At 45.1% G+C, this 15,244-nt stretch overlaps 1 protein-coding gene across 1 annotated transcript in view; it reads right to left on the bottom strand.

Annotated features, from left to right (window-relative positions):
• Nucleotides 1-7,075: 7,075 nt before the first annotated feature.
• Nucleotides 7,076-15,244, bottom strand: part of LOC139225844 (ankyrin repeat and fibronectin type-III domain-containing protein 1-like) — a 1,527,386-nt gene continuing 1,519,217 nt past the window's right edge. Inside the window, exons 20-23 of the mRNA XM_070856697.1 lie at nt 12,518-12,684; nt 9,768-9,978; nt 8,195-8,859; nt 7,076-7,363 (exon numbers count right to left, since the gene is read on the bottom strand). Of these exons, the coding sequence (XP_070712798.1) occupies nt 7,076-7,363; nt 8,195-8,859; nt 9,768-9,978; nt 12,518-12,684 (1,331 nt within the window). The remainder of the gene's footprint in view (nt 7,364-8,194; nt 8,860-9,767; nt 9,979-12,517; nt 12,685-15,244) is intronic.

Here is a 15,244-nt window from a genome sequence, read left to right as displayed (position 1 = left end):
AGGATTGGGAGGATTTTTAAATTCCGCAAAGAAGGACCAAGAAATTGATACAGAAATGAAAAATAGAATATGAGAGTAAACTAGTGAGAGACATAAAAACAGACAATAAAAGCTTCTATAGGTATGTAAAAAAAAAGATTAGCAAAAGTAAATGTGGGTTCCTTACAGGCTGAGACAGGAGAAATTATAATGGGAATAAGGAAATGGCAGCAAAATTAAACAAATACTTTGTGTCTGCCTTCATGGAAGAAGATGCAAAATACCCCCCGGAAATAGTGGCGAACCAAGGGTCGAGCGAGAATGAGGAACTAAAAGAAATTAGTATTAGTAAAAAAATAGTACTGGAGAAATTAATGGGACTTAAAGCTGATAAATTCCCTGGACCTGATGGCCTATATCCTAGGGTTTTGAAAGAGGTGACTTTATAAATAGTGGATGCATTGGTTTTCATCTTCCAAATCTCCATAGATTCTAGAATGCTTGCTACAGATTGCAAGGTAGCAAATGTAACTCCACCCTTCTCTCAGAGGGTTGTAACTCTATGAAATTCCCTGCCCCAGACAGCTGTGGAGGCTGGGTCATTGAATATATTTAAGGCAGAGATAGACAAATTTTTGAGCAATAAGGGAGTAAAGGGTTATGGTGAGTGGGCAGGGAAGTGGAGCTGAGTCCATGATCAGATCAGCCATGATCTTACTGAATGGCGGAGCAAGCTCGAGGGGCCAAATGGCCTACTCCTGCTCCTATTTCTTATGTTCTTACGTTCCTATGTTAAGAAAGGAGGAAGAGAGAAAACAGGGAACTACAAACCAGTTAGCTTGACATCAGTCATAGAGAAAATGCTAGAATCTATTATTAAGGACGTGGTAACAGGCCACTTAGAAAAGAATAATATGATTGGCAGATGCAACACAGATTTATGAAAGGGAAAGCATGTTTGACAAATCTGTTAAGAGTTTTTTGAGGATGTAACTGGCAGAATATATGACGGGGAACCAGTGACTGTGGTGTATTTGGATTTTCAGAAGGCATTCGATAAGGTGCCACACAAGAGGTTATTAAACAAAATTCGGGCTCAGGGATTGGGGGAATATAACGGCATAGATTGAGGATTGGATAACAGGCAGAAAACAGAGAGTAGGAATAAATGGATCATTTTCAGATTGGCAGACTGTAACTAGTGGGGTACCATAAGGATCTGTGCTTGGGCCCCAACTATTCACAATCTATATTAATGATTTGCTGAGGGGACCAAATGTAATACAGTATATCCAAGTTTGCTGATGATAGGTGGGAATATAAGTTGTGAGGAGTATACAAAGAGGCTTCAAGGGGATGTAGACAGGCTAAATGTGTGGGCAAGAACATTGCTAATGGAATATAATGTGAAGTAATGTGAAGTTATCCACTTTGGTAGGAAACATTGAAAAGCAGAGTATTTTTTTAAATGGTGAGAAATTGAGAAATGTTGCTCTTCAGAGGGACCTGAGTGTCCTTGTACACGAATCACAGAAAGTTAACATGAAGGTACAGCAAGCAAGGGAATGCAGTGAAGGTTCACCAGATTGATTCCTGGGGTGGGGAGATTGTCCTAAGAGGAAAGATTGAGTAGACTAGGCCTGTATTCTCCAGAGTTTGGAAGAATGAGAAGTGATCTCATTGAAACATACAAAATTCTTACAGGGCTTGACAGGGTAGATGCAGGGAGGATGTTTCCCCTGGCTGGGAGTCTAGAACCAGGGGTCACAGTATAAGGGGTCAGCCATTTAAGACTGAGATGAGGAGAAATTTCTACACTCAGAGGGTGGTGAATTTTTGGAATTCTCTACCCCAGAGGGCTGTGGATGCTCAGTTGTTGAGTATATTCAAGACAGAGATTGATAGATTTTTGGATATTAAGGGAATCAAGGGAAATGGGGATAGTGCAGGAAAGTGGAGTTGAGGTAGAAGATCAGCCATGATGTTATCGAATGGCGGAGCAGGCTCGAGGCGCAGAATGGCCTACTCCTGCTCCCATTTCTTATGTTCTTATGACCTGGGAGTGTTTGATGGGGCAGTGTAAAGGGAGCTTTACCATGTATCTAACCCTTGCTATACCTACCCTGGAAGCGTTTGAGACTGACACTGGTTATAATTTAATCCCTGCATTATTTTTAGCACAATGCCTACATGGGTTATTTTAAAGAGGTTAACAAGTGTGTTTAAGTGCTACAGACAGGAATACAATAATAGTGTTAACCAATGTGCTAACAGCGGTCACAAGGTTCACGGCACTGGCCGTGATTGGCTCTTCCATTCCCAGCACTCTCAGCCCTCACCTGGTTGGAGAGGAAAAAACAAAAAAAACAGTCTGGGAGAAAAAAGGGAACTTTACTAAATCTATTTGAAGAGTAAATTTAATATTACTTTTAGATAATTTTATTATGAGGTGAGAACAGCGCTTAATTCATACAAGTGTATCAATTATTCATTTTCGTCACTTCTTGTTTCTGAAAGACAAACAGCAAATGACAATAATAGTATCTGAGCAGATGCACCACAGACACACTTGTGGGGGCATCCAAAAGCTGATTCTTAACTGCGTTGCTTGCTTCCTGCCTGAGTCCATGTTGGTTGTTGCCACTTTTCATATCTCGCACTCAGCCCAGGTGTTCTTGCTGCAAATCCTGCACCCAGTTCCCAATGGGAGCTTTTGCTGGTGGTTATTTTTCTGCTCCAGTTGTTCGACCCCAGTTGAGTTTGTGTTCTACCTTTTCCCCATAACAGCTTGTCCATGGATTGATTCATGCTCATTTTCCTAAACTCACCCCTGAATGACTTACTGATATCACAATTTCTCTCCAGTGATCGGCTGATTGTTCTTCTGCTCTTTGTCACTGACAGAATGTGCTGACCAATTACTTCTCACCACTAATTCCACCTCACTCTTGTGCTTTCACAACCACAGATTGTCAACTGTGCTTTTGCTGATCGTTCTTCCAGTTTCTCATTACCCAATCCTCACTGTTCGCTCCTCTCCATGTTTTCTTACTGCCGATCCACACTGATCACTGATCCCTCCTCTCCATGTTTTCTTACTGCCCGATCCACACTGATCACTGATCCCCCCTCTCCATGTTTTCTTACTGCCCGATCCACACTGATCCTTCCTCTCCATGTTTTCTTACTGCCCGATCCACACTGATCACTGATCCCCCCTCTCCATGTTTTCTTACTGCCCGATCCACACTGATGACAGATCCCCCCTCTCCATGTTTTCTTACTGCCCGATCCACACTGATCATTGATCCCTCCTCTCCATGTTTCCTCACTGCCAAGTCTCTCCTCAGTAGAAATACATTACTGGCTCTTCTTCAAGTTTTCTTCTCATCAGCTAATCCCTCTTGTCTCACAGGTTTCTCATCAGACATACTCATTGGTCACCTCAAACCATGGGACAAAGGCAATCAGTGAACCAACATCAGCGCAGAGTGAGAGCACAGAGCTGTTGGGAGAGAGCGTAACTACAAGAGCAAATTCATGGAATGTTGCTGTGATTGAGGTCATATAACTCACAGACAACAAGAGTGAAAAACCATGATTATACTGTGATTGAGGGTAAGGAACTGCAGAATGACTGACTATGGAAAGCATGCGTGCTTCACCAATGATAATGTGACTGAGCTGAGAAACATCGGAAATCAGTGTGACTGTCTATCGTGGAATGATGTAAGACACAGAATTGCAAAACAACAGAAGCACAGCTGTGGGACGGAGCCCGAGAAACCAGGGGGAAATAATGGTGCTTTCTAGGCAAACAAGATAAAAAAATGACGATTGAAGAGCCACTGGAAATCAGAATTGGGATCTGGTATTCCCAAGCAGCAGTCTTCAGTGTGGGGGTCAGCAGCATTAAACAGCAAAAACCCAAATCAAATTAGGACTGAGATATAAACCATAGAAAAAATGCACACAAAGCAGCAAAACAACCTGAATGGTGGGGCCTAAAGGTGGGGCACAAAGCTGGGGGTTAATTTGCCAGTAGCATCACTGAACTGGTGAGAAAACAATAGGCACAGTGAAGCAGCCTGTTCTCGGCTGCTGCACAGTAACTCCTGATGCCTGGTGTGCGGATATTGAGCTGGATCTTCCTGGGTCCCAAGGTTTGGGTTTCCCGGAATACTGTGGAGTTTTAACTTCACGGCGAGGGTGCGACATCAGGAGTGGCAGGCTGGCTTCCAGTCGTGCGGGGAGCTTTGACCAGGGGGCCACAGGACCAGTTCGGTGCTGTGCCCTGGATGGTGGGGGTGAGGGTGGTGGTTTCCAAGGCTGGGGTGGGGGGGCTCACACATCCCTTGGGGGTGGGAAGAGTCCGATCCCCGACCCCGGACTGAGTCATGATCCCCGGAGGCGGGTGTTCCAGGCCCGGGAGAAGGGGGCGCCGATTCTGGGGGGGGGTTCTGGGGGGGTGAGTTTGGGGGTTCAGGAGGAAGCACTCCTGCTCCTCTCAGCCTACAAGGATTGCTGAGGCCTCCTTGGTGCAGTTACCGTGAATCCCGAGCCCCGGGTCCCCGGCCGCCTGCAGTAAAACCTGCAGAGCAGGTTAAAGTCGAGGCTTCAGACCTCATTATAATATGTAAATTACCAACCCGCCTTCTAGCAGTGGGTCGGTAGCCCGCTCCCTCCCCGTCCCGCCTGTGTGAAAGGTGAAAATGGGCGGGTTGGGGTCGGGTTTTACATTTTCACAACGTTCACTCCCCCCAATCCCGCCCCCCACCTCCAACTCACTGGTTCATACCTGTGAAAATTCCGGTCAGAGTGGGAAGAGAGGGTGAAACTGGCTGTCATCGCCTGTTCCTCCCCAACATTTAATAAAGATTGGACAATGGCCATGTAGGTAAGGTACAGGAATGCTGCTGAGTGCTTGTAAACACACCATCAGCCAAGGAAACTGACAAGGCCTGGAGTCTGTTTCATTGCTGATGTCACTGACGGTCATGTGTGAGTCTAGACAGTGAGGCTTGGCAAACTATTAGAGTGTGGGAAGTATCAGAGGCAAAAAAACGCATGCCAGCAGTGGTCATTGGGTGGGTCAGGAGTGGGAACCTGGCTGATTTTTCCCTTACTCCGCCCCAGCCCAGGGATGCTGAGGTCAGTTACAGAGCTGCTAAAATCACTCGTCGACTGGAATGAATGATTGAATTCATGGAGCATCTCACAGTTTATCACAGCTTTTCTGACCGCACAGTGATTCATGGGGGCTGGAGGTGGGGGGCGAGGGGGGGGGCCGTAGGGGAGCTCTCCACTTGCTGTTTGTGCTCTGCTAGAGAACCCCACTCAAAGGATTTTGCAAATCGCTTCTACAGCGCTCAGGAAGACTGGTGGAGGAGAATGCAAGGAGATGTCCCACTATAGGAGGGATCATCATCTCTCTGCTCAGATTATTGCTGTTAATCAATTTACTGACTCCTACCCTGAGGGGAAGGGTGGCTGCATTAACCCAAGATTTAATTTGCTATGGATTCCTGCTGCTGCATGTTTTATGTAAAAATTCAATGCGTATGAATCACAAAATGAGACAATGATGGAGCATTTCATTCCATTATGCTATATTACCAACATGCTTTAGCATACCAACATATTTACAGCGTTTTAGGGGGGTTAGGATCAAATGAACAACTTGTTGTCAATGGTTTTCCACAAAGTACTCCTGAATTAAGCTGAACACTGATGGTCAAAGTCATTGATTCCATTACAAAGAGGTGCAACCATGTATAAAGGGCTGGGGGAACATGCTCTCAGACCTGCCTGTACCAAACAGCTCCAGTAATTTGCTGGAGCTGTATTGCAAGTGTATTTTGGAGCAGGCGTAGTAGGCGACACGGGGTAGAATTCCTGCTGTAACACCAGTAAATGAGCAGGAGCACCCCTGCAGACATTACTGCCATCCATCATTATGATTTGGAGAAGGGAAGCCATGACCCAGGACGTGTTCCTCACACCTCCCCCCCTCCCGCAATTTACAGGCCAACGGTAGCCCCCGTGCCTGTATCACTCACTGTTCCTACCCTAATTAAGCGTAATCAGATAAAAATTGACACCAAGCAAATGATTAGGGGAGGTGATCAAAAGCTTGCCAAAGATGTCGGTTTTAAGGACGATAGGTTTCGCAGCTCTTTCTTATCTTTCAGGTTAAAGCACAGTGTGCTCACTTATTTAAGCCAAAACATTTTGTTTCCCCTGAAAAACTAAGAATAGCTGATGTCCCTGCAGAGCACACTTTGGTCTGTGGAAGGAGGAAGGAGGAAGCCAGAGGTGGAGATGCTAAGTTGCTGAAAGAATCTGACACCATTAAGTGTGAGCTGGTGTAAATGCCAAACAAGCTGCTACTGATGTGTAACAGGTTGGCACCATTTCCTATCACATACAAAACAAGATTAATTTGTATTACACATACCAAAGAACTTTTTGTCTTCATGTAGACCATAAATAGCACAAAATAACGTCACGTTGGATACTTAATGGTCCTTTTGAACATAACATCATGCTATTAGGTTTTGGATGCAATCAACAACCACAGGTTTGTAAACAAACAGAGGAAAGCTGCTTTGCCTCACTATCAAAAGGTCCATGTGGAACATAGCAGCTTCAAAGTTTGGGCATTCCTCAGAGGGAGCTCAGTGACTCCTCCTAATACCCTTTTTGAATTCCTGTCTCAAAATAGTTCAGGTGATTGAATAATGTGCAAGTATTCCTAAAGTTTGGAAGTACACAGAGCATCAACATTGCAGGACAATGAATCTCTTCCCTCCTGCTTTCATCTTCATCATGGAGATTCTTAGACAATCCCAAAAACTCTCCCCAATCTACAAAACCTAGATCATGAAGAAACACAATCTTTGCTCCTCCCCCTCCACCTTTTCATTTTAACACAAAATCTCAATCTTTGGTAAGATCAGGAAGTAGGTTGCCCTCAGGCCCTCAGCACAGCTGAATATTTCTGTCTCATGTTCCAGGTTTGAGGGTTTGGTCGCACAATAATGCCATACAAGAGAAGGCGCGTGGCCACCAGTCACTGATGTAGCTCATTCACATCTCATACAGTTGTTGCTTTACCATACTGCACTAATAGTGGGGAGTACTCTTTAATACGAACACATAATCTTCCCTTGGTCCATGGATTCTGCAGGGAAAGGGGCAGAAAGTCATCCCGTAGCCATTTCTCCATGTTGTCCATGGATAACACCAGGCCAAAGTGATCGAGCTGATCATCTCCGTAAAATCCGGCATCCTTGTCGCCGCTCATTTTCATCGCTGTCTCATTTGTTTCCCTTATCACCAGCTGAACAATCTCTCGTGCTGATGTACTGTCTGTGACATGAAGCTAGAACCAGAGAAATAAAGCTCGTTAGGAACAAGAAGGGTGGAAGTGCGGTGCTGCAAAAATGCATCGAATAAAGTCTCCAATCAATCATAAGCTTTAATTAACCTCACTGGAGTACAGCTTCCACACCGCACAGTCCCCCACACCGACCAATATTTAGTTCTTTTTAAACAATTAGCAACAATAACACTATCGGAGCATCAGTGACAAGAGTGGGAATACTGCATCAACACACAGAGTCAAACCTCTCACACCAAATCAACAACAACAACTTGTATTTATATAGCGCCTTTAACGTAGTGAAGCGTCCCAAGGAGTCCCAACGTCACAGGAGTATTATGAGATAAAAATGTGACAATGAAATCAATGAAATTAAAGTCTTCTCTGTTGGCTTTAGGAGTCTGACTTGAATTTAGGTTGAGCAAACTCAATCCTACTCAGTATGAGCACACAGCAAAAAACTGGCCCCAATCCAGCAAACTCGTTCAGAGTGCCGAGGGAACAGCTGGTGTGGGAAATGGAAAACACCACTGAGTGCAGCGGGGGAACAGTGTAGAGGGAGCTTTACTCTGTATCTAACCCCGTGCTGTACCTGCCCTGCGAGTGTTTGATGGAACAGTGTAGGGGGAGCTTTACTCTCTACCTAACCCGTACTGTACCTGCCCTGGGAGTGTTTGATGAGCGGGTACCGCATGGATGAGAGGCAGAGTAAAGCTCCCTCTACCTTTCTGATTGTTGTAAATGCTGGGTATACTAACATGAATTGGGCAGCCCAAAGGAATATGTAGAACCACCCTGATTTTTTAACAAGTATTGAATGGACTGACATACCATGATACTTATCTCCTTGGATAATCCTGTGAGGTACTGGGGGTAAACTCTTAAACTCACAGAGTTCAGCATTTTTCCTCCATTGGGTTGTACTTTCTCCAGAGATTCTTGATGAGGGTTAATCCATTCTGTGGAATCCTGGGATTCGGAATGACTTATTAATCTTGAAGTATCCTCAGAATGAAGAGGAGTGTCTGGTTTGAAGGGCACACATGGCCTATGCCTACTCACACTTGACCCACTGGATTTTTGTTCAGCTGGACATTCATCCACGGATTCAGGTCGAGACCAACATTTTCTCTGAATATGGAAGGATTGAGTTGGGATGTCAAGGCTACTCGTTCTGACACAATAGGCCTGTCTTTTTTCTGTGATGTGCAAAAGCTCGAGCTGTCTGCTCGGGAGCACAAAGTCACTGTCATAGAATGCTGTATGCCTGGTGTCCTCGTGACTGCCGCTCAGTAGTTGGGATTTGAGTTCATGTGCCCGAAGAACATCAGGAGCACTATCACGCAGGTTGTGGCTGGGTTTTCTGCTGCAGTCAGAAGCTGATGAGTAGATGAGATCCACCTCTTTGGGACTCTGAGCTCTGCTAGAGTCATAATCACTGTCTGTAGCCAAAAATACCTCTGAAGAACCTTCCTCATCTGATATTCCATGTGAATCTGAAGAGAGAAAACAAACACATTTAATGTTGCTGCGGGTGCTGTGGCAATGAGTGCCCTGAAATAGCTACAGACATGGGTGGAAGAGCTGTCAACCACATTATACTAATTACATAAGAAGAATATTTAGAATAGAAAAAGCCCATTCGGTCCATTAAGCAGCTGTGATAAAAATAAAGGATTTTTGTATAGGTTTGATTTTGTGGCTGTCGTGTAAATCTTATCATAATCGTCATCTCGGAGAAAGTGGTCAAAATCCTGGAATGGCAGAGAGTGCAACTCACGTGGATAGCCTATGGAGGTGGGGGGGGCTGGGGGAGGGAGGCGGGGGAAGGCCAGGAGATCAACGCAATCCCTGTAGAAATGGCACAAATAGTTAAAAATATAATTTGATCCCTGGTCTATGCTGTGCTAGCTGATCATGGCCAAGGCAGCACTTGGACAACCACAATTAGCCTCGACTTGGCAGCAGAAAATCAGCCATTGTCCTTTTCCTGATCACCATCCAGTGCCTCCTGTGGAAAGTGCATGTATGGATGTTGGATAAGGAAAGGGACAGGCTCAGTGATACTATCCTACATGGAGAATAACCTGTCGCTACTCACTGTCTAGGCTTTCACATGAAAAATGGGTACTTGTGTGAGGGATTGCAAGGCCGCTGACAGAGGCAGATCCCGTAACAGTTAGCGGCATTGGGGGATAATTTGGCGCAAAGAAATTCCATCAGCTCACTGACCAGCAGCTATGAATGGGATGGGCTGATTGGATTGAGATTTTATTTGAACAACGGAACAAAGCAATTGACCAAAATAGCCTCTTTGAAAGTTTGAAAAAATAAATTCAGATTCAAAGTTTTAATGAATGAGCAGGGTTTGTCTGTGCCCAGTGCTGTATCTTACCGGACTTACCGGAGGGATGTTTGCGACTAGTCTCTGGGGAGGGGCTTGGGGAGGGCAAGTAATCTAGGTTGGATGAAATGGATTGCAGATTGTCCTTCTTTATATCTCTGGTAAAGTCCATCAGCCAGGTCAACGGAATGCCCCCAGGAGGCTGCTTGTACCTTGCGTACTGTAGAACATCCATTATCCAGCGCATCTCCCGCCAGATCTCCTCCATTTGCTGAAAGAAAGTCAGAGGTTAATAACCAGACAGCATGGCATAGCTCAAATAGACAATTTCCAGAAAGCTATACTGAACATCACCACTCAATAAACTTCCAGGAAGCAGCACACAATCAGTTTTAATTCACTTTTAACTTCATGCTTACCAAAGTGAGGAATGATAGTGCTGAGGAATGGAATACTTTTCAATTCAGGCTCTCAGGCCTGCATTAACAGGTACAGAGAGTAACTGTCCCTCTACACCGTGTACCTGATTTCCAAGTTAAGAAGTGTGCCCACCACTACGTCACTTTTTTTATTTCCTTGAATAGAAATCCCATGGGCTTTATGAGGCAAATTGCCAATTGATGCAGAATGATGGACAGTTTGTGTACTGGGCCATGGCCAGGGAGACAGTCCAAACTCATGTTATGTCAGACTCTCCCAACCAGAAGACAGAAGAAGCATTCATCCCATCGGTCTGGTCTGGGTTTGCTGCCCAAATTCTCAATGTATGCTCCCGTCACACAATACTGTGACCAGCATTACTAACTCCTACAATTTTTAAGGGACAGGTTCAAACTCCGGAGACATTGTGGATCGTTTCTCGAATCCATTCCTCGTAGACACTGGGACTGTCAGTAAATTGTATTTTACATTTTTAAAACTTTGCTTCAAAAAGACACCAGAAATCCTGTAGCGTTATTTCCCTCTGGAATTCACTGCTCTCAAAACAATAATAAACAAAGGTTTTTGTAAGATGAGCCCAGATTTAAAGGGGTACCATCATCCCAGAATGTTATGGCTTGTAAACAATGAGCCACTCAGCATGATCCAAGGTGCGAGTTCCATTTAGTAGATTCTGAATAAACTGTGGATTGTTTCATCTATTTGCAAAATGTTGCACTGACACGTTGCATAGCATTAACATTGGGAGGTTGTTCAGTACTGTTGCCATTTAATTACACACCAGCTCCCCCTGAACAAAACAGCAACAGCCACCTGTTGCTGAAGCACCAAGCCTAGGTCTTTGTTTGTCCTCAGTTAAATATCCAGGATACTTATTGATTACTGATAACATTATACCATTGTTTAAAAAGGGAGGAAAGGATAAACCAAGTAATTACAGGCCAGTTAGTTTAACCTCGGTTAACCTCGGTGATGGCCAAATTATTGGAATCAATTCTGAGGGACAGAATAAACCTTCATTTAGAAGGACACAGATTAATCAAGGACATCAGCATGGATTTGTTAATGGAAGGTCGGGTCTGACTAACTTGATTGGATATTTTGAGGCGGTAATAAGGAGTGTCGATGAGGGCAGTGCATTTGATGTAGTCTACATGGATTTTAGCAAGGCTTTTGACAAGGTCCCATATGGCAGGCTGATCAGAAAAGTAAAAGCCCATGGGATCGAAGGGAGAGGGGCAAATTGGATCCAAAATTGGCTCAGTGGCAGGAAGCAAAGGGTAATGGTTGACGGGTGTTTTTGCAACCGGAAGGCTGTTTCCAGTGGGGTTCCACAGGGCTCAGTGCTTGCTTTTTGTAATATATATTAATGATTTAAACTGAAACGTAGGGAGCATGATAAATAAGTTTGCAGATGATACAAAAATTGGCTATGTGGTTGACAGTGAGGAGGAAAGTGTTAGTCTGCAGGAAAATATCGATGTACTGGTCAGTTGGGCAGAAAATTGTAAAATGTAATTCAATCCGGAGAAGTGAGGTAATGCATTTGGGGAGGTGCAACAAGTCAAGGGAATACACAATAGATGGAAGAATACTAAGAGTTGTGGAGGAACAGAGGGACCTTGGAGTGTATGTCCACAGATCTTCAAAGGTAGCAGGACGGGTCGATAAGGTAGTTAAAAAGGCATACAGAATGCTTTCCTTTATTAGCCGAGACATAGAATACAGGAGCAGGGACGTTATGCTAGAATTGTATACAACACTAGTTAGGTCACAGCTTGAGTACTGTGAACGGTTCTAGTCACCACATTACAGGAAAGATGTGATTGCGCTCGAGAGGAGATTTACGAGGATGTTGCCAGGTCTGGAAAATTTTAGCTATGAAGAAAGATTGGATAGGCTGGGGTTGTTTGGAAGAGGAGGCTGAGGGGAGATTTAATTGAGGTGTATAAAATTATGAGGGGCCTAGATAGAGTGGATAGGAAGGATCTGTTTCCCTTAGCAGAGGGGTCAATAACCAGGGGGCATAGATTTAAAGTAATTGGTAGAAAGATTAGAGGGGAGATGAGGAAAAAAATTTCACCCAGAGGGTGGTGAGGGTCTGGAACTCACTGCCTGAAAGGGTGGCAGAGGCAGAAACCCTCATCACATTTAAAATGTACTTAGATGTGCACTTAAAGAGCCATGACCGACAGGGTTACGGATGTACTTTTGGGAGGAGGGATTAGGCTGGGTAACTCTTTTTCGACTGGCACAGACATGATGGGCCAAATGGCCTCCTTCTGTGTCGTAATTTTTCTATGATTCTATGAGAGCTGATCTTTGGTTGTATTGGTGCAACAATAATTGGACAGTAAAATTTTGCTCACCTGAATAAAGTCCTGGACTTGCTGATGCCTCTGTTTAGCCGCCACTACCTCAGAGTCAGAAAATGCCTCCCTCAGTGCCTGCTGGGAGAGGAGCAAATCCAACTCCAGCAGTGCTGACACTTGGCAATATTGGCTGATAAATGCCTTGTCATAGGTGAAGAAGTGAACTGAAAGAGAGACAACAGACAACAGATTGATCATGGGCTGAAACCTTGACTTGTTTAGGGGCTAAATTCCATAAGGCCCGAGGATGGCCGCAGGGTCATAATGCACAATCTGCCTGTGCCCACTGAAAGTAATGCAGGCGGCACGCGAAATATGTGCTGCCTGCTAATTAACATGATTGAACCGCTGGGCCCAGAACTGAATGCGCTGTTGGTTGGCTCAGCAGGCAGCACAATGTAGTGGCAAATTTGATCTCTATTTAAAGCTCCAACCATCATGGTGTGTGGAGCAGACTTGATGGACCTGATGGTCTTTTTCTTCCCGTCAACTTTGTCTGTTGATATGAGAGCAACAACAAAAACAACATATTTATATAGTGCCCTTAATGTAGTAAAACATACCAAGGCTCTTCACAGGAGCGTTATCAAGTAATATTTGACACCAAACAACATAAGGAGATGCTTAGTCAAAGAGATAGGTTTTAAGGAGCGTCTTAAAGGAGGAAAGAAAGACAAAGAGGTTTAGGGAGGGAATTCCCGAGCTTGGGGCCAAGGCAGCTAAAGGCACGGCCACCAAAGGTGAAGCGATTATGATCGGATGCCCAAGAAGCCAGAATTGGAGGAGCGCAGACATCGTGGAGGGTGCACAAAGGTCTCTTCATTTACAACAGATGCCCCTTTGGAATTCGATTGGCTGCAGCGATATTCCAGAGGAACATGGAAAGCTTGCTGAAGTCAGTCCACGCACCGTGGTCTTCCAGGACGACATCTTGGTTACAGGTAGGGACACCGTCGAGCACCTGCAGAACCTGGAGGAGGTTCTTAGTCGGCTTAATCATGTGGGGCTCAGGCTAAAACGCCCAAAGTGCATTTTCCTGGTGCCTGAAGTGGAGTTCCTGGGGAGAAGAGTCTCAGCAGACGGCATCAGGCCCACCGATTCAAAGACGGAGGAAATCAAGAACGCACCGAGACCACAAAACATGAAGGAGCTGCGGTCGTTTCTAGGACTCCTGAACTATTTTGGTAACTTCTTACCAGGTCTTAGCACATTGTTAAAACCCCTGCACTCTTTACTGCATAAAGGAGATGAATGGGTATGGGGTAAAAGCCAAGAAAATAACTTTGAGAAAGCTAGGAAGCTGTTATGTTCAAACAATTTGCTTGTGTTGTACGATCCATATAAACGTTTGGTACTAGCATGTGCTGCGTCGTCGTACGGGGGCGGGTGTGTATTGCAACAAGCTAATGAATTTGGGGAATTGCAACCGGTTGCTAATGCATCCAGAAGTCTGTCTAAGGCTGAGAGGGTCTACAGTATGATCGAACAAGAAGCGTTAGCGTGTGTTTACAGGGTAAAGAAAAGGTATCAATATCTGTTCGGGCTTAAATTTGAATTGGAAACCGACCATAAGCCGCTTATATCCCTCTTTTCTGAAAGTAAGGGGGTAAATATGAATGCATCGGCCCGCATCCAGAGATGGGCGCTCACATTGCCCGCATACAACTATGCCATCTGCTACAGGCCAGGCACAGAAAACTGTGCCGATGCTCTCAGTAGGTTGCCATTGCCCACCACAGCGGTGGAGATTTAGTTATGGTAATGGAAGCATTCGGGAGTGAGCAATCACCTGTTACCACCCAACAGATTAGAACCTGGACGAGCCAGGCCCCCTTACTGTCTTTAGTAAAAAACTGTGTGAACATAAGAACATAAGAATTAGGAACAGGAGTAGGCCATCTAGCCCCTTGAGCCTGCTCCGCCATTCAACAAGATCATGGCTGATCTGGCTGTGGACTCAGCTCCACTTACCTGCCCGCTCCCCGGGAGTTGGCCTCGTGTCCCGTTAGAGATGCAGGAAGAAATAAAGTCACGCAAAGATGAAATGTCTATAGAGGCAGACTGCCTCCTATGGGGTAATCGGGTAGTGGTGCCAAAAAAGGGAAGGGCAACTTCATTAGTGATCTCCATAGCACCCACCCAGGCATTGTAACGATGAAAGCAATTGCCAGATCCCACGTGTGGTGGCCCGGTATCGATGTAGACTTAGAGTCCTGCGTGCACAAATGTAACACATGTTCACAGTTAAGCAATGTACCCAGGGAGGCGCCACTAAGTTTATGGTCCTGGCCCTCCAAACCGTGGTCTACCAAACCATGTCAACTATGCAGGCCCATTCTTGGGAAAAATGTTCTTAGTGGTTATAGATGTGTACTCCAAATGGATTGAATGTGTGATAATGTTGGGAAGCACCTCTGCTGCCACCATTGAAAGTCTACGGGCCATGTTTGCCACGCATGACCTGCCTGATGTCCTTGTAATTGACAATGGGCTGTGCTTTACCAGTGCCGAGTTAAAGGAGTTCATGACCCGCAATGGGATCAAACATGTCACATCTGCCCCGTTCAAACCAGCATCCAACGGTCAGGCAGAACGAGCTGTTCAAACAATCAAGCAGAGCTTGAAAAGGGTAACTGAAGGCTCACTGCAGACTTGCTTATCCCAAGTCCTGCTTAGTAACTGCACAAGACTTCACTCACTCACTGGGGTTCCTCCTGCTGAACA

This window comes from Pristiophorus japonicus, chromosome 15 (genome assembly GCF_044704955.1).
Source record: "Pristiophorus japonicus isolate sPriJap1 chromosome 15, sPriJap1.hap1, whole genome shotgun sequence".
Classification (NCBI taxonomy): Eukaryota; Metazoa; Chordata; class Chondrichthyes; family Pristiophoridae; genus Pristiophorus; species Pristiophorus japonicus.
This window is presented reverse-complemented; position numbering and strand designations above follow the sequence as displayed.